The following is a 19,658-nucleotide window of genomic DNA, read 5'->3' as shown; positions in this document are numbered from 1 at the left end:
TAGCGGAAGCCTGTATCATTTTATATTACAAATGTATATTTTTCAATTTTCACAATCAACTTGTTTTTCAGTTTGTATCCTATTGAAACTATGTAGCAAAAACATCATCAGTCTGAAGGCGTACGCTCACAGCAGTAGACAGACAGATAAGAAGCAAACGCCTGCATGCAGACGTGAGAAGACTGAATGCGTCTGTGTGCGTTGCAGCAGTCAAACACCTAGGGAGGGAATTTTCCTCCGTCTGCTGCTATGTGCGCTCGCATTATTAGTCTCCTGTAGTCTCCTTATAAGTCGCCTTATAAGTCTCCTTATAGTCTCCTAGGCCCCATTACTTGATTTAATTTTGAATATTGATGAATCTTCTGATTAAAGAATGATATTAATGATGATGTTAGATTAACATGGATAATAGTTCATGACAATAACTTTTGAAAGACTTATAAGAGCCTAGGTCTTTTCAATTATGGCCTTCTTATGGAATACCAGGCATTTCCATTATTACCCAGATTAGCTCCTAATCTACTTAAAGGAAGAATTTATCGCTCAGAGGATGACATTATGTTCTTATAATCATTCAATATAATCTACCCTCAGGGCAGTAGATCCAAACTATAATCCACACCTTATTGTTCTATTTTGAACAGCAGTGGGACCTTAATTTCATACTATAATCCAAGATCTATTTTGAACAGCACTCAGGAACATAATTTTATACTATAATCCTTGTTCTATTTCCAGCAAAATTCTCTTCGGAACGTTCTATTTTTGTAGGAAGATTGATGAACAAACTAAGAATCAAGATAAAGATGGGTGGTGTTCAAGTGATGCATTAATGGAATTTCTGGAGAAAAAACAAAGCAACTCATTCCTTGAAACTTTTTTAATAATTTCACTGCCTGCTGCAAGGGCCGAACTCTTAGGGGTGCAGATGTGTCCTAAAACTTGGTTCCCACCTCACTCAGTAAGCCAATCGATGAAGAGGGTTTTGGACGAAACTCGAGTTATCAAACTTGGTTTGGTAACTAGGAAAAGTGTAGGGCAGTCAGTTTTTTTAACGACGGAATACTGGTGGCTCTATTAATTCCTTGTCAAGCTTCACTTCGATTTCTCCTATCTGCAACTGACTTCTTAATGAAATATCGATTGGCCTCAATACTAATGAGAACTTTGACATGTGGTCGGTCGTATCAGAAACGTTGCTGCGTTTTTAATTTAAACTGAGTTTCAATAGAACGGATCGTACTAGATTCTCTTGTTGGTTGTCAGTTAGTTTGCTCCTATCGCAATCACCAGCTATAGTGTTATATCTATTTATAAGATATTATATTCATGTATCAGCGTGGTTTGAAAATGTCTGGCAATGAAGTTGAAACTTCGTATATTGCTTTTTTGTGTAAATTCAATTTGAAAAGCGGCGGTGCTATGCAATTTGCCTCCGACATATCAGTTTTCGATTCATAGGAATAAGATTTTTAATCCTACAATCTACTGATAATAATCCACCCAGAGCTATTTAAAAAATGGATAATCTGCATGTTACCATTTATATTATATAAATGTTACTCAATGTATTAGGTCTCTGATTAAGTTCTATAATGTGAGACACATCAAGGATTTCATTCATTACACAACATTTATTTCTCTCGGAAAGAGATGTAGGTTGGCTGAGAGAGAGATTGGTACCGGAAAATGTTGGTTGATGAATCTAATCCTTGAAGTGAAGAGGTTTGTTAATAGATCTTTCACCTGTAGTGGATATGATGATGATAATGATGTTAATTCTATGCTCGGTTCAAAAATTTTAATGGAATCTTGTAAATACTTGCTTTAAAATGAACGATTGAGAATGCATATTTCTTTTTCAATCTTCTCCCAATGATATCAATATCATCATTATTCAGCTATTCAAACTATTCAAAAACATTGATTGAAAACACTTTCCAGTACATCAGGAATAAATTTTCCTATGGAATAGTTTGTTTCATGCAACTAATACAGTGTCCTAATAATGCAAACAGATGAGACCCCATATAAAACCTGAGAAAGTCAGAAAGCCATAATATTTTCTATCATTACACATGAATTACTATCATAGACTGTTTTGTAAAGCAGTTGAATCAGAGGTTTTTCAATAATCAGTACTGTTGCCTTAGTTTGTATTTATAGCTCACGGAAGCGCTAAATATGCAAATAGGGTGCACCGCTTGTGTTTGCGTCGTCTGCTCTGTTACTCTGTTTTCTATATTTTATGAATTGAGTTTTATAGGTTAGTTGAGTTTAGAATTTTGAAATAATAGCGTGAAAAAATGTCATCTCTATAATAATCTTCAGCATATTCTTATAATATCAATAGCCTTCTTATAATCGTCTACACTTTAATCTTCTTAAATAGTAAATACCTATTTCATATTTTGTGATGGCTATCTTTATAACAGGTAGCTATCTTTTGTATTTATTCTTTTGTAGGGATAATGGTGATATGTATCATGGTTGAATCTAAAAAGAGTTTTATAGTTCTCAACTATTGGTTGTGATCGTATCTGGTATAGTTTCCACTTCCTCATACGCATTAGTTGAGCCATTTTACTATTAGCAAAAGGTGATAAGCTGCTCTAGACTATACTCACCTTTTTTGAAGCATTTGCTTCAAAAGTTGAGCAAATGCACTAGTTTATTCATACAATTTTGAGCAAAAGCTTTTACTTTTGAGCAAATGCTCAAACTATTTTTTTGATGAGCATGAGCAAAAGGTTTTGCTCATGTTTATTCATAGAAAATGAAGCAAATGCTCCATATTTTAAAAGTATAAGCAAATGCTCAACTTTATTTATATGGCCCAATATTTCTACATAATATATTCTGATAAGTTGATAGAAAGAAAAATAAAAATCTCAGTACCCTTTTTGAATTATTTAATCACAACATGTTTCAAACATTGATGCGATTTGAAGTGATTTTCATCACTTGAAAATGGCACCAATGTCCGAAACACGTTGTGATTAAACAATTCAAAAAGGGTACTGAGATTTTTATTTTTCTTTCTATTTTTGTTACAAGTAGCCCTATACAGAAAAGAGATGAACTGTTAAGTTGAATATGATGAGTTAAGTAATTCTCTGACATCCTTCGATTTCAAAACACTATTGATGGGCTCAACTTGCCTATCCACTTTCATGTTGATGGGCGTCTTCATATTACAATCTTTATCCAAGTAGTATTCTACCATACAATAGTATGATAAGTTACATGCATGTACAATGTTTGGAAATTATCAATGGAAATTAGAATACATGTTTTTCATTGTATATTGTACATTAATTGAAAAAAAAATCACTCCACTTATATGGGCTACTTTTGTACAAATTGATAGAAACACTATAAAAAATTGTAGTACCCTTTATTTTCAAAAACTTGAATATTTTAAATATTAAGTTGAAATATTTTAAAGTTTTTGATAATAAAGGGTACTACAAGTTTTTATACTGTTTTTATTAATATGTATTTTTCATCTATCCAATTTACTGAACAGAACACTATAATATTATGATCGTGGAGGAAAATATAGGCTGAGCCTGAACCATTTCTCTCCAGAATTTTGATAGAAAGTTAATTTTGTCCAAAGTATTATTAGGTTATGATATCACAAATTACTGCTTCGCCACTTAATTTTCGGTCCAGGAAAAATTATTTGAAAGCTTTAAATTCTGTTGTTTTACATAAGAATTGGAATGAATGAATTTAACACAGTAAAACAATACATTGAGAATTTGAGAAATGTAGAATTTCAATTATTGAACATGTACTCCAGGTACATTGGAAATTAGTAACTAGTATGAGCACCAGTATGAAATATTAATATCAGCAAGTCAGAATGCTTAAGAGTTCAAATGACAGAGGGGAGAATGGGAATGGGAGGAATTTGAGAGAGAGAGTTAGTTATAGGCCATTACTTTTGCTCACGCGAGAGCCAGTCTCTAACGAATGAAGGAAGTGCCAGAGCTGCGTTGTTCAGTTGCGTTGCGTTTGGAAACCCCCCCCGTGGGGGGGAGGGGGGGTGTTAGGGGTGGTAGGGAGGTCAGGAGGCACCCTGCCAATAGCACACACAAACTCACCGCCCCCCAGATTTATAAACGCAGATTAAGGCCACCCATTGTCTTATTTGTAGAGCCGGATCCTCGTTCGCGTTCAATACTCCTAGCTCAATGAGCTCTATTCCTCAAACACACCTCCTAAGACCAGCTCTTGAAATATCACTTGCTCACTTTCACTAGATTCCCCTGAAAATGATTGAACAATAATATATTTTTCGTCTATGATAGTTTCATACACTTACTTTCGATTGAAGACCAGCTCTAGAAAAGATGACATTCACTTCAATTCGGATTTCAGATCATCTCCATATTATATATGTAACTTGAAAATATTAAACAATAATCTATTTTTTGACCATGATGGTTTCACACACCTTCTATCGATAAAAGACCAATTCTGGAAAGGAGCTTCCTGCCGGATTTCAGTTCATCTAGATATCTATCAGTTGGTCACGAACAATATTCATAATAAATATTTCAACAAATTCAAAATTCAGTAATGTGAAAATTTGGTTCAACTCCCACCATATTTTCTCTCAATATTCATGAAAAATATAAGAAGTTTGAGGTCCAAATACATTTTCTTTTATCACTCTAATTGACCGATCGAAGTGAAGTCCAAGATTCAAGTCGATGATTTTGCATTTCTCTTTATGTTTATAGACAATTTATATTCCGCATTTACGGTAAAAAGCAGCAATAAGTTTTCATGATATTTGACAGGTATATTCCTTTTCAAATTTCGCGTCCATGTATATAAAAGGATTTTTCAAATTCTGCATTTTAAGGATAATAAAAAAGGGAATGAAGTCTCTGACGAACGCCAATATTATGTATTCTGCTGCCGAGTATTGTGCTTCATCCTGGATGAACAGCTACCACACTACGTTGTTGGATGTGCAACTTAACAACACAATGGGCATTATCACTGGAGCCCTGAGAACAACACCAGTACCCTGGCTACCTGTTCTTAGTGGGATACCACCGCCCAATCTGCGCAGATGTCAGGCCCTCCTGCGATTGCAGAACAGGATATGCTCCAGCCAGCAGCTTCCAATTCATGAAGATATTCCAGCTCTGAACTAGAGGAACCTCAAATCCAGAAGGACTACAATAAAGCTGGCAGAGCGCCTCAAGAGTGAGAATTTTTGTCTGATGGAGGGAGCAGGCACCCTCTATAATTCCAGATGCTTTCAGACATTAATTCAACTCCTGGTGCAACTCCTCAACTCCTGGTGCACCAGGCCACCAGGATTTGACCTTCCTCGACACGCCGCATGAGTCGCATTGAACCGAATCCGAACATTGCACGGTAGTTGCAAAGCATCTTTTTTCAAGTGAGGCTTTATAGACTCTCCAGGATACGATTGTGGAGCTCCATCGCAGACAATGAAACACATTGTCTATGAATGTGACAGACGTGCCTACCTGGGTGACAGTAATGACTTTACTGTGGCAATCCCTCAGGCGATCCAGTACATTTTAAATTTTGACGTGCACTTGTAAACAGTGTGAAATTCCTAGGACTTACGAATAAGAAAATGCCATACACTATATATATATTACGGTGAAAGTCAGATTATAGAATAATTCATCATAAATCAGCTGTCGAGTGGATTATTGATTGCATGAAATGACGCATGCAAAATTAATATCTTAGTGAAAAATCAGCTGTTCTGTGGACTATAAATTGCAAGCAATTCATAACTGAAATAACACAGTATTTTTTCTCGACCTTTCTCTGCTTTCAACTTGAGCTTACCTATTGCCAGTATTAATGAAGATTAGCTTTTGATGTTAGCTTTTTTGATACACCAACCCAAACAGCCATTAGCCGGTTTCACACCGATATCTCGCTCACACGACATACAGACAAGATTTACTCTGATGGACAGCATCATGGAGGCTGTGGTTTATAACTGCGCGAGGTCTACTGTTCACAGAACTACTAGTACAATACATTGTAATATGTTGTACCTACCATTTCAAATAGCTTCCAAATCGCCAGTAGATGATAAAGGGAATCTTTTTTTTTGGTTGGTCACCCTTCAAAGTGCATTCTTGGTTACCCGTATCTCAACTAATCAAAGTAACTTACGATCTCACAATTCTTTCACTTCTAAAAAGGTAATCCTCTCAAAGCTAGACCAAGAGCAAAGAGAGTTTTAGATGGGGGAAGCTATAATACAGTAATAGCATTGTCTCTGATACTGTGCAACTGTTGCACGGGTTGCCTATACTGCTCCTTCAAAGCAACTAGAATGATTTTTACAGGGGTTTGTGCTACTTACACCCAAATGAAATTTAAGATTGAAACTGTGATAGCCTCTGTACACAGAAAATTGTGATGATTAATCCGATTCATTCTGATATTTTCTTTCTAACTCACCTTATCCATTGGTAATTCAGTTTCCATTCACTTTGACTACTTGCGAAAACAAATCAGGCAAAGAACAAGTTTTTGGTGACAAAGTTTTGATTGGTTCCGCTTCTAATCTTACACTCAAGTCCTACTCTCATTTCATTATTAGTTAATAATAATATTTATTGTCTTGACTATTATTGAGCTGATATAAAGACTTAGTTAGGTCAGATAGGAAGACCGATGGGGCGATTTCTATTGAGATTTGCCTGTATAATTTGAAGAAGAAGAGATATATCATATGAGATTATATTCATCCGTTTGATTGAAAATTTGATTAATTGTTTGATAAGTATCCAATTTGCCAATTATCCAATAATTATGATCGTTAATAACATGGAATCGCAACCTACTATAAGCATTTTCATTTATAGTACTGCATTCGAAATTTTACGTAAGAAAGCTTTTCGTTGAAAATGTTGAATGAATGAGAGTGCTTCAATGTGAAGTTCAATGAGGAAATATTTACTGATGGATACATTTCTGATTCATAGCTTCCTATCACATTTAGTCCAGTCACTATATACATTGGTGCATGCAATTTATATTGTAGTTCCGATTTTTTAATATATTATTTGGGTACATGAGAGATGTCCAGAACCAATTTCTTCATGCAAAATTTCCTTGTGCTATATACAGAGTGGCCCAAAAAACTCGTATTTTCGGCTCATTTTCCAGTTTTCAGCTATTTCTGCCAAAACTCGTAATCGGACAGAAAAATTTGCTCTCGCATCTTTCTTAGATCATAAGATTCTGAATAACATGGGATCACTCGAAACTCGTATACCCAAATAATTTATTAAAAATTCAGAACTACAATATAAATTGCAATCACACTCCCTCTTTTATGTCTATATTGACTGGACTAATCACAATTGACGAATAAGAATGCACTGTAGTTTGAAATGTATTTCTTATTTTGCGTTGCAAAATACATGAACACAGAGAATTGTGGTGAGAATTTCCACGTTCTATAATTCTCTTTTTTTAGTGACTCTCAACATCTCAGCAACTGAATGAATGTGACTGGGCTATTTTTTTGAATCGATGCCAACCAGAAACAAATTGTGGCCCACGCAAAGACAGATGATTGGATTATAAATAGCTATTGCAATAATGAATTGATTAAATTCGTTCATTGCTAATCAAATCAGTATTGAGGATTTCTTGATCATGAATGTGTCTGATTGATGAATAATTATTAGACTGATAATTTAATTTTGAATAATTACTAGAATAATAAATTCATTGAATTTGTTCATTGCTGATTGAACCAGTGTTGAGAATAGAGGATGATGTCCGTGAAAATATAGAAGACTATGGAGGCGAAGTTAATATTTGGCAGAGAGCCAGTAATGGATAACTGGGATGGAGTTTGGCCCCCTTCTGCCACTACCAAATGGTGCCTCTGTCGGCTCACTCATGAGCTCCACTCTCTTCCATCACGTCACTTCACTCTCTCTCATCCTCTGTCAACGTCTCTCTCTTTCCTCTTCCTCGCACTCTCCTTCTCCAATCTCTACTGAATCGATTCAGTGCCAGCGACAAAGCGACTTAGTCATATCCGTTCGCTTCCTACCAGAATTTACTTCCAAGCTAGTGAACATGTTCGCTCATTTGATAATATACGGACGTTCATGGAAAAAGAGTGTGATTTATCTAGTATTAGAGGAGGAAAATACTGTCTGGTATTGAAAAAATTCTCTGTGAAAAATCCAAACTACTGTATAACAAAGAGGCTGCTTTACATCCGTTAATCATTTTACAAGAATCATTTATGAGAATAATGTCTTACAAAACGAGATATGATCACTCTGCACCAATTTTCAAAGAGCTCAGAATACTGCCTATCAGGAACTTATATATTTATAAAACCCTAAAGCGGTTTTTTGATAGGATTGGTGAAGTGCAGCTGATTAATATGCGCAGGGTTAGGAGGAATCAACAAAATGTGCAAGTCTCTAAGCCCAACCTTACAATTTTCAAAAAATTCTTCAATTTTTTAGCACCAACGTTTTTTAATAGACTTCCTGTGGACATAAAAAGGTGTAGGCAGAGGACAACTTTCTGCAGATTATTACATAGCCATCTAATACATGAAGATGTTTCCGGTTATTATGAGAATATTGTTTAAACTGCAGGCCTTCACTTTATTTAGCACTTTTTTACAACTGGTAAGCTCGACATTTTTTTTTTGTTTTGGTTTGTAATGTTATTGTTCATAGTGTGATATTTTTAGTATTTTAATAATGTTAAACTGATACTGAAGTTCTTTTTCCTTTTTTTCTTGTCTTTTTAGTTTTTTCTACTCTTTCTTAATTTGCTTTGTAAACTGTAACACTTCTTTTTCATTTTAAGTAGTTTTTTTCTGCCCAAACAGGTTTTTGTAACCTTTGAGATTATTTTCCATGTATATTTGATTTTTGGTAATGCTCTTCAGGGTATGATTGTGTTTTTTAGTTATATGGTAATTTTTTCAGTGACTATGGTAATTTCATACTCTGTATATATTGTATTAATGGAAAATAAATTGGTTTGATTTGATTTGAAAGAGTCCAGTCACTATACAACTTACATTGGTGATTGTGGAATATTTTGTAGTTCTGATTTTTCTATATCATGTTGTTTTGATACATAAAAGAAGTCCAGAACCGATATTTTCATACAAAATTTCCATAAATAATCAAATAAAAATCACAACTACAACATAATCATACTTCGCAAGCACACTCCCTTTTTCATGTCTATACTGACAGGACTGAAAGTTAATGGGTAAAGCCTTATAATGGTGAAGAATAAAAACCTCATAGCAGTATTGCGAAACTAATTTCTCTCAACGTTCTGCTGGGCTCAACTACAGTAGTTTGTATCAAAACAACGGTTTTAGTGCAGCAAGACAGAGGTAAGTGTACAGGTGTGAACAGAATGAGTAAGTCGCGGAGGAATCACTCCTCTATAATTTGGGTAGAACATTCTTATAACAGCACATAGTACATCTGTTATGGGCACATATCACATCTGTTATGAATGTTATCTATCACAGTGTGAAGGTAGAGAGATAAATGTTATTTATCACAGTGTAAAGGTAGATAGATAAATGTTATCTATCACAGTGTAAAGGTAGATAGATAAATGTTATATATCACAGTGTCAAGGTAGATGGATAACAGTGTATCACAAATGTACATTTCTGAGAAAAAGTTTACGTTAACAAGTGTTACTAACCTATACAGTCCACTCAAGAAGCCATGCTCCAAAGGAGAGTACAGTAGAACTCCACTTACTATCAATGGCTAGCACCATAGTCACCTCTAATACATGGCCCCGGCCTACGATATTGCAAAGTCGCAGTGTAGGCCTAGAATCTAATACATGATTGGTGAAAAAGATCTACTGGTATTTTTTAAAATCTTTTTCACCAATCATATATAAGATTCTAGGCCTACACTGAGACGTTGCAATATCGTAGGCCGGGGCCTTGTATTAGAGGTGGCTATGCTAGCACACGTTCCCAGTTTATCCAACTGTAACCCAGACTATAGCCTGGGACCAGGACTGGGGTTCTGAGATTCGACTCTACCCTACAGCCCTGTAGCTATAATGACCGAACATTACTCCCAACTGTTGCAATAGAAATGTCCAGTCAGATGAATTTTCGTAGCTGTTCACGTATTTGACCGAATAGGGAAAATATGTTCTATATCATACAATAAAGGGTGCCAATAGAATGAAAGGAGCGATTTATTGATCCCTGAAGCGGTTCATGAATGAACAGCTGCAAGGGAGATTAGAACCATTTAGGTTTGTGTACTTGACAAGATTTATGAGTACATGAATAATCACGCTATTATTTTGATGTTATAATTATCATGATTAACAATTATAATAATACACTTCACTCAAATTGCTAAAAATAATTATTATAATAATATATTCTCCATTTATAATGTTAACATTAATGAGTATGCTCTGGACAGAAACTATCCATGTTCCATGTAATATCAATCAAGTTGATGAATTCTTTCCTTTAAATGAGTAGGATGCATCATAGCTAATTTCATCTATTTTTTCATCGATATTTCAGACGTCTTTCATTGAATATTAGTCTTGAAACGGATACTTCCTGGGAATTCCCAGTAGGTGTTGTGAACTGATTTAGATTAAGGAATCGTATATCATAGCAAGAGGTTTATATCTGTGATTGTAGATAATGGTGAACAAGTTAACTAGAATCACACAACAAGGTATAAGGAAACTCTCTGCTGGTTGTGTAATGTAATCAGTGATTCTAAACTGCTACAATGTGATTTTACTGCTAAACAGTTTGTATCTGTGATTGTATATAATGGTGGGGAACGTAACTGGAACTACACAAGAAGTTATAAGAATAGAATGAAAGAATATTTAATCTGTGTTTGTTCCCTTGAAGCATACAAAGAGCTTGGTATACAATCAATATATTAATTACAGAATCGATGTGGATTGTGAACTTTAAAAGCAAAAGTATATCACTGCCAATTTAAATTGAAAAGTAATATGCTAAACAATTCAGAAAGTTTGTTAAGTTTAAATGTTTATAAAAGTTTATTGATAATTTAAAACACTTTAAATCATTCACAAATCACCTATACTTCAAATAACTGGAAAAGTACAAGTAAATTTTATCTAATTTGGTGGCTGGGCCGATACACAATATATTTCTGTAGTTTTCCTCAGTCCCATCACCCTCTTGAAGATATTCAGCCAATAACGTCCTCCTGCGATGTTCAAACTTAGGGCATCCGAAAATAGCGTGAAAGAGATTATTGTCAGCTTGTTGGTTACACAATGTGCATATTTCCTCACTTGAAGATATCACTATGCATCCCTTATGGTAGATTGTAGAGTGATTTGGTTTGGCTAATCTCAGTTGACTGATGAGGCGCATTTTCTATATATTTCTCCAGTTTCATTGCAGCTCTCCTGTGCCTAGACTGCTTATATGCTGGGAAAGTCCATTGTCGCGTGAATTACGCAAGACGTTATAAGCAGAGACAAAAAATATGCATGGTATATCCCATGATATAGGACGTTTATGTTCCAATTTTTACTGTGAACTCAGGCCCATAGTCCTAGTAGTTGTTTTTTGTGAAGCTATGTGACACTGGTAGTCTCTCATACTGTGCCGCTCTTACACTCTCACCTCAACAAACCAGTAATAATAAACAGTAGTCGACAGGCTTGAGACGGTGAAATTTGGAACATGAACTACCTATACCTATCTTCTTATGCTATCTTTTCTACATGGTATAAGGAAACTCTTCTCAGTTTGTGTAATGTAATCAGTGATTCTGAACTACTAAATCCTTCTGCTACACTATTAACCCAGAAATACTGCTTTTCAAAGCTGCATAATCCATCCTCATTTCGGTGATTTGCAAAACTCGTTGTTAGCTCTTAAAATTTTCATAGACGTCAAGTAGTGAGGCGGCTGGCGAGACTGAAAAATATAATGACCGAGAGCCAATAGAAACGGGGTAAAGGTGTAGCGATAGGCAGAGATCCACTGTGAACAGTCAGTAACCCTGATGGATAAGATAGATCCTTGCCGTTCAACCAATGCTGACAGGGTTCTAGGGTGGAGATTCACTTTGAACGGTCAGAGCTCCTTATGTATAACTTCAATGTTTTTCGTTCAACCAATATTGACAAGGTTCTAGGGCAGAGTTCTACTTCATAGTGTCAGAGTTCCTCATGGATAACTTTGGGGCTTCCCGTTCAACCAATGCTGACAGATTGAGGTGGTCAGGTGGGGCAAGCACTACCTTTCTCAGGTTGTGCGGCGGGATGTGAAAGAAAATGATGAAGGCAGTGTTTATGCTTGGCAAAATGCCATGGCTTCAACTCGAGTGAGTTGCAAGCCATACTTCGACGTCAGCTCTTCTGCTCCTCTACTTTTCTCCTGGCTCCCCCATTTTTAACTCTTCATTCTCTGCACTCACCCTCATTCGCTAGCACTCAGCTGCTGCCTTTTCATTCACCCACTCACTCTCTCTCTCTCACTCACTCATTCACTCTCTCTTTCTCTCTCCTGCCCAGAGACAAAGGAATCTCTCCACTATTCCCCTATTGACATAGTCTTCGTATCGGATTCGCCTTTCTAGACGTAGCTCGCTTTTCTCCTCCTAGTTTTATTCGAGGTTGATTTTCAAAGAACACAGCTCGGCTACTTCAATTTTTGTATTTCAGTTATACAGCGGACCCACATGCACTGTTATTTCAATATCTCTCTCAACACAGCTTTTTATTTCTACGATACACAGCGTTCTTTGCATCAATACATAACAGTTTCCCCTTTTGGGAATTGATTTTTTCGAACATTTGTTCTAAGAAGCCATCTATTTTAGTATGAATGGATTTGTTCCTCTATAATTAATATTGATCTATTCTCGGACATAGGGCTACTATAATAATTACTATCATTGAAATTGAATTTCAATGAAAATTTGTGTGTAAGTTTTGTGAATTTTTGGCTTCAAAATTCTCTGAACTATCTTAATTCATTCAATGCGTGGTAATAATATTTGAGTGTAAATATAATAGCTACCTCTAATACAGAGGTGTATTACAGGTGCCTATGGTAATATTCGATTATAATCTAGTGTTTTAATCCTTCTGAATTCAAAATTCTCACTCATATATCTTTTTGGAAAAAATTGTACTTAAATTTTCAGCAGTTATTCACTATCAAAATTTGGTAACAGAGTTGTTTTGGGCGATGCCTGTTATTATTTCCCAATCATATTTATATAATATGTAATTGTAACCACAAATAAATAAAATCATCAAGAACCCTTTTATATTTTATTTTATACTCCATATTCAACGTTTCAATCTTTTCTATTTGTTATCGATCCACAATCTTTTTCAATGGAACGAGTTAGAGAGTTCTATTGTGATAAATTAAGTCAGTCAAGTAAATAAATTGAGCAGCCGGCCAGGTTAGTCGACACGACTAAGACTAAGACGTTGTACCCATCAGTCTGCTAGCGCCTACTTGGTCGGGGGTTCAAGACCTGCTGGTATAGTGAGGTTCACGTTATAATGACAGTATTTGATCAACTTTGGTTTTGCTATCCTTGTCTATCATTCGACAAAGCCGGTGTTACTATCCTTTTCTAGGTCCACAACGATGCCAATTAAGTTTTTGACAGTGTAGAAATATAATTAACCAATGGAGAGAATCGGCATCGCTATTCTTCTATCTTCATCCACTGCCATTATAACCTGGACCTCACTATAGGCATGAACGTTGGATTTAACATGAAAATCACTCAAGCACTCTCCATTATCCACACACAAGTTGAGAGTTAATGTGGGCATCATCCGAAATAAAATAGAAAGATATGGACTGCTTGAAGACAACCACAGGAAATCAATACTTCACTCCAAATTCAAAGTTGGTAGAAGTTGTTGAGAAATAGACAGTTTTTTATAATAGATTTTTAATTGATTTACATCATCATCAGAATACGTGGCACTGATAGTTACTCCTTTCACTACCCATTAGGAATAATGTGGAATGAGAGTTGATGTTTAATTTTCGGTTCAAGATCTTCAACTGCATACTGAATATTATTATTCATTTCCAGGCTAGGTCTGAAACTGATATTTTATGCTTTGAAGACAAGGTTAAACCCTCGTCTTCAATACATAAAATATCAGTGACCTGATTTTTATTTTCTGAAAAAAATTTCAAGGCTAATATTGGCATCAAAGTAGTAGACTGGAATACGAGAAAAAATATGATAATCAGAAATGAATAATATTCCTTCATTATCATTCAATCGTATGAATGATAATGAAGGAATATTATTCATTTTTTATTATCATATTTTTTCTCGTATTCCAGTCTACTACTTCTACCGATGTTACTACAAAAATGATCACTTTGCTAAGATTTTAGAGAGTTTTATAAGATCGATATGCCTTATGTAGAATGTTTTACGATATATCTAAATTAACATTTCCCATTTAATCAATTCTCCCATTCATCAATGAATTGTGCGAGATTTGCCTTGTGTAAGGCCTAGTCGTTGCATGGATAACAAAAAAAACTCAGATTGGAAAAATCAATGCTTTCAATAATTAATCACGAATGAAAATAATTCAATCAACTTAAAACCTCATAAAACCTGATCAATAACTCGAATTAAAAACGTATATCTCCTCATTTATAATATCTACGAACAAAACGTTGTTCTCACTTGCAGTATCTTCTCATTCATTATACATGTATCTATGAACGAAACGTTCCAGTAGGTAAAATCACACACAGGTTTATTTGGGGAAGAGAATTCCCAGTTTACGATGTGAGCTAAATGCGAGTGGATAGGAATTTGATACAACGAATGATGTTGGCGTGTGAGTGTTCTATTCCCTCCTGGTTTAGTTTTCTACTCAACCCGCCACTGCTTGCGTCAGCACACAGCACAGAGCCACGGCCGTATTGATCTGACCACCCTGGAGGCTTATCTCTGAATATTCCTCGCTTTGTTATCCAAGATTATCAATTTTAATCAACTGCTATTAATACCAGCAATCTCACCTCCATTCCGCTTGTCAAACAATTGCCTCTAGACATCTTGATGGAAAGTGCTATCACATCATGTATTTTGATACTCATGAAGATTATGTATCATTAATTATTACTACGTTAAAAGCAAATGAGCATCAACATGATCCTAGTGAATATCGGAAGTGATAACCTGACTTGTGGAAGCGATGAAGTGGTTGAAAGATCACATTTCGAAGTCTAAGGGCCATATGCTAACACTACGTTCAACTCTAAACCATGTTTACTGGTAGATATGGTTGCATTTATCAGCATGTGTTTCATACGGGGTTTAAATGAACGGCTGACATTTCTCCGTAGATACCAGGTATCTGAATACGGAGATTCCACTAAAGTGGAGATTCTATTTCACAACCTAATGGTGATATGGTATCTCTTGTAATAGATCTCTTAATGGATTTGCTGAATCGTTCAATCGTAGTTACATAAAAAGTCCAGTATTAAAATTATGTTTTACTAGTATTTAATTTGTGGGATTGAATAGTTTTAATAATACGATTGATAATTCTAACAAACAACGTTCTCAATATTCTCCTCTTTATAAATGGATAGGAAGCGTCTCGTATCATCAATAGCAACATTTAGATGGAATTTAGGTTGAAGAAATGCAGTTTAAATGAAATATTATCACACTATTATGTTGTTTCGAACACCGACATGCAGTCCTTTTGGAAATGGGTACCTGAAAGAAGGCCAGGACTGACTGGACTACTTATATCTTCTACTACTGGATTACATATAATTATATTAAACATTAATATTAAAAAAATAATATCCAATCAACAATCCATCAAATACCCTGGAGACTCCTGCATCTGACATAAATATTGGAAACTTACTTTATTTTCATAAATAATTGACTGCATATCGGCTTTTAAATCAAGAAAATAGTGTTCCAATACATTCGGAATGGATAAAGAAACCATAATATTCGATTTTAATGGGTTCCTGAAAATAGGCCAAAACTGACTGGACTTACTGCAGTCAGCAAGTGAACAACATCGTTCATTTTCATAAATAATTGACTGAATATAGGCGTTTTAATACAAAATGGGGTTTCAATACGAAAGGATCAAGAGACCGTCATCTTGAATTACTATTATTAATTCGGGGTGACCAAAGAACTCAGGAAAATGTACACTCTCCGAGTTTGAGGTTATTGAATGGTTGATTGGGGAAACTTGAACTAGAGTAATGGTATTTCCAAGAGTCGTATTGAATTCGAGAAAGGACTTTAATAAGTTTAATTAATTCATAAACAAAATTCCAGTTTTCTCTAATAGTGTGAATCAGTAGGTAAATACTAATAGCTTCATAGATCAACTGGAAATGAAAGTAGAATGATGGTATTTCTGAGAGTGGAATTGAATTTGAGAAAGATCTTGCTATAAACTCATCAACAATAGGTCCTATTCTAGTTTTCTCTAAAATATCGAATTACAGAATAAAACGACTGACCATTAGATCGATTTGAGCAGAGCAATGACTTAAGCGTTGTATATAATGTTTGAATTGCATTTCAGTTATGAAGTTGTTCATTCATCAGAACAGGATTTCAGATTTCTCGCATAGTGTGAATTGTTTACCACTTATACATCGAGTATAAGTGGGTGAGTATCGAATAAATTTGAATAGATCGACTGACCATCGGATCGATTTGAGCGTTGAGAGCGACGCCATTGGCCTCGGACTGAGCCAATTGCGTTTCGAGCGCTTTGTCGACGTGATTGGCGGCCGAACTGCTGGCCGCTCCGTTGTGCGGTTTCGTCGCGTCCAACAGCACTTTGAGCGACGCTATCGCATGCAGCTGCGTCGCCTTCTCGTCCACTTTACCTGTCGATCAACACAAAAACAAGCAATCATTTCAGTTCATTCAAATCACACAGAATTATATCTTATGGATCAGTTAAATCTACAGTAGCAATTATTGTATCAATTGTTACTTGTTTAGGCTCGCTTTCTCCAAAGTTTTTTCTTGACTATTAAACTCGTTTAATCAATGTATGCTTGCATTTATTATAATCTGTTCCAATTGAGTCAGTGTATGATTTGAACTAGAGTTTGAGTTCAACTTTATTGGAGAAAGCATAAGCAGATATCACATGGTGTAGGGCGTTCATGTTTCAAATTTCAAGCCGGTTTCTTTAACTGAAGCTGATTACTGCCAACTACTGCCGATTACTACTGTTCTGGCCAGGTGAGAGAATAAGAACGGCACAGTATAAGAGGGAGTATATATGAGTTCATGTTCCAAATTTTAATCCGATTTTTGTTATCTCGAGCCGATTACTATTTAGTTAATGTTATTTATATATAATAATGAAGTGTGTTAATTACTGTCAATCAGGTGAGAGTGTAAGAACGGCACAGAATGAGAGACATATCATCTTCATATAGCTTCACGAAAAAAGCTACATGGACTGTCAGGTTGGGTGAAATTTGGAATATAACGCCCTATACCACGAGGTATCTACTTATGCTACTATGATGATATTTTTCAATCACGTTACATGGACGACTCATTCTGTAGATCAATGATCTTGAAACTTAAGTTGACAACTGAGATTTCAATAAATCTGATTTCAGCAATCTGTTGTTAATTTCTTAGGAAGCACAGCAAAAATTAATTCAAATTACATTTAATTGACAACTTATTGGAAAAAAAATATTTGTGAAGAACTCTAGTGTAATCGTGGCTTTGGATAATGCCTAACATAATTATTATCATAGTTCTAAATTAAATCAAATGACAACAGGGAGTACGTGGAGAATAATAATCAGATATTATCTGCATGTTTCTGTCGACACCAAATTTAAATTCGAATGCATGCGCAAATCGCTTATATGATTCTACAAACCTTTCGAGGAAAACAACTCTGTAATGTGGCCTGATAGAGAGATAAATAAGGTTTTTTTGTGAAGCCCGCAATTAATGCTCAATAAGGGGTGATCAGCAAAAATATATTGATATTTTTTCAATTTTGATGTACATTTTATGTAAGCGGGTTTTGAAAACAATTGAGTTGATTTAAAAAAAAATCGGATTAGCTTTTGACTTGAATTATGGAATATTTGGAAGTGTTTATCTACGAGATTGGTCTCATGACCACATACTCAGTACCACAAAGGTACCTCGTACCCAAAGTTAGTAGACAGATGTTAGTCAGTACCTCTAGTTTGCTTCTACAATGCAAACATTTTTCAAGAAATGGTTTATTCCAAATAACCCTAATTCATGCTATCTTCAAGCGAGTGTTTTAGGATACGATTTTTATACTCGATGTGGAGCTATTGTATTGGAGTTGAAAAGTGAACCATTGGTTGAATATTGTTCTTACATTAGAATGGTTTAATTATAGTTCTACACTTTCACAAATGGATTTACATCCATGAATATAATCTCTTTGATACAGAGGTTCAAAGTGTCTTTCTTTTCGTCAATTCATTTGTGATGAAGAAGCTCTTAGATCTATCCCAAAGTTTGTTTTTGTTCATTGTTATAGTTTTCTTGTATATGCAACCTTTTCTTCCTGAATAATGCCTTCACTCTCTGAATAACCTTTTGAAGGGCTATATAAATAACACAGGGTATTATTTTTATACTTGACGTGAGGCGTATTGTATCGAAGGCGTGAATCAATACTCGTATAGCAGAGCAAATAAGTACACAGCTGAGACCATGCGTTATTTTTCTTCAAACAGAGTCTTGTGATTCTTTCTTATCCAACAATATCCAATCTGTTCATTTCCTGTTTTATGAGACCAAAATAACACAGAAAGCAAGTTCAAGACAAGAAGTGATAGGAATTGGGGTAAGAGGAGGAATTTGAAAAAAAAGTAGTTGTGAAGTCTCAAATTTCTTTGCTGTATCATAATCTTATCAATTTTTTGCTTCAATAAAAAATCGAGTTTAACAAGATCTACTTGAGAGATCTATTAACAATCATAAAACTAGTACAATCATTCACGTCATAAGTGTAGTATCTGAGGAAGATGACTAATAAAGATTATTATCAACTCCACAAACAGTTCGTTGCACAAGTGGACCGTAATTTTCCTCACAATTCTCAAAAAAAAAGGGAATAACCTAAGCTTTTCTGAGATGATACATAAAAGGTATGGATTATCTCCACTCTTAGTAGACAGCTTCGAAAGTTCAAAAATCACTTAGAATGAGCATAGGAAAACATTGATACTACATACCAACAAAGCTATAGCAAAGGAATTTTCAGACTTCCAAATTATTTGTTTCGACTCAAAGCTACTTTTTTAACTATGCAAAGCTATGATTCAGGAATTGTATGCGATGATTTTTTTTGCATGCTAGATATACGATAAGCCATCGATGATTAGAATGGACGATTTCTTGGGGAGAATATAGAATGATAAATGGAAGGGAATCCTCAAGAGAGTTCATGATATCTATATATTCAACACGCTTCACCAACATGATTATCATTCTAGTTCCATTCATAGCGGGATAAGAGTATAGAATATAAGTAGCGTACTGCGAGTTTATTTATTTTATTTA

The 19,658-nt window shown here is 35.1% G+C and overlaps 1 protein-coding gene across 1 annotated transcript in view; it reads right to left on the bottom strand.

The window, feature by feature from the left end:
* Positions 1-19,658, bottom strand: part of LOC111045659 (sodium/potassium/calcium exchanger Nckx30C) — a gene marked incomplete in the record, with an annotated part of 193,805 nt that overhangs the window by 70,836 nt on the left and 103,311 nt on the right. The window contains 1 exon segment of the mRNA XM_039420220.1: positions 16,773-16,960. Coding sequence (XP_039276154.1) covers positions 16,773-16,960 — 188 coding nt within the window.

Source organism: Nilaparvata lugens, chromosome 2, assembly GCF_014356525.2.
Source record: "Nilaparvata lugens isolate BPH chromosome 2, ASM1435652v1, whole genome shotgun sequence".
Classification (NCBI taxonomy): Eukaryota; Metazoa; Arthropoda; class Insecta; order Hemiptera; family Delphacidae; genus Nilaparvata; species Nilaparvata lugens.
Note: the sequence above shows the minus strand (reverse complement) of the source record. Positions and strands in the feature narration are given on the sequence as shown.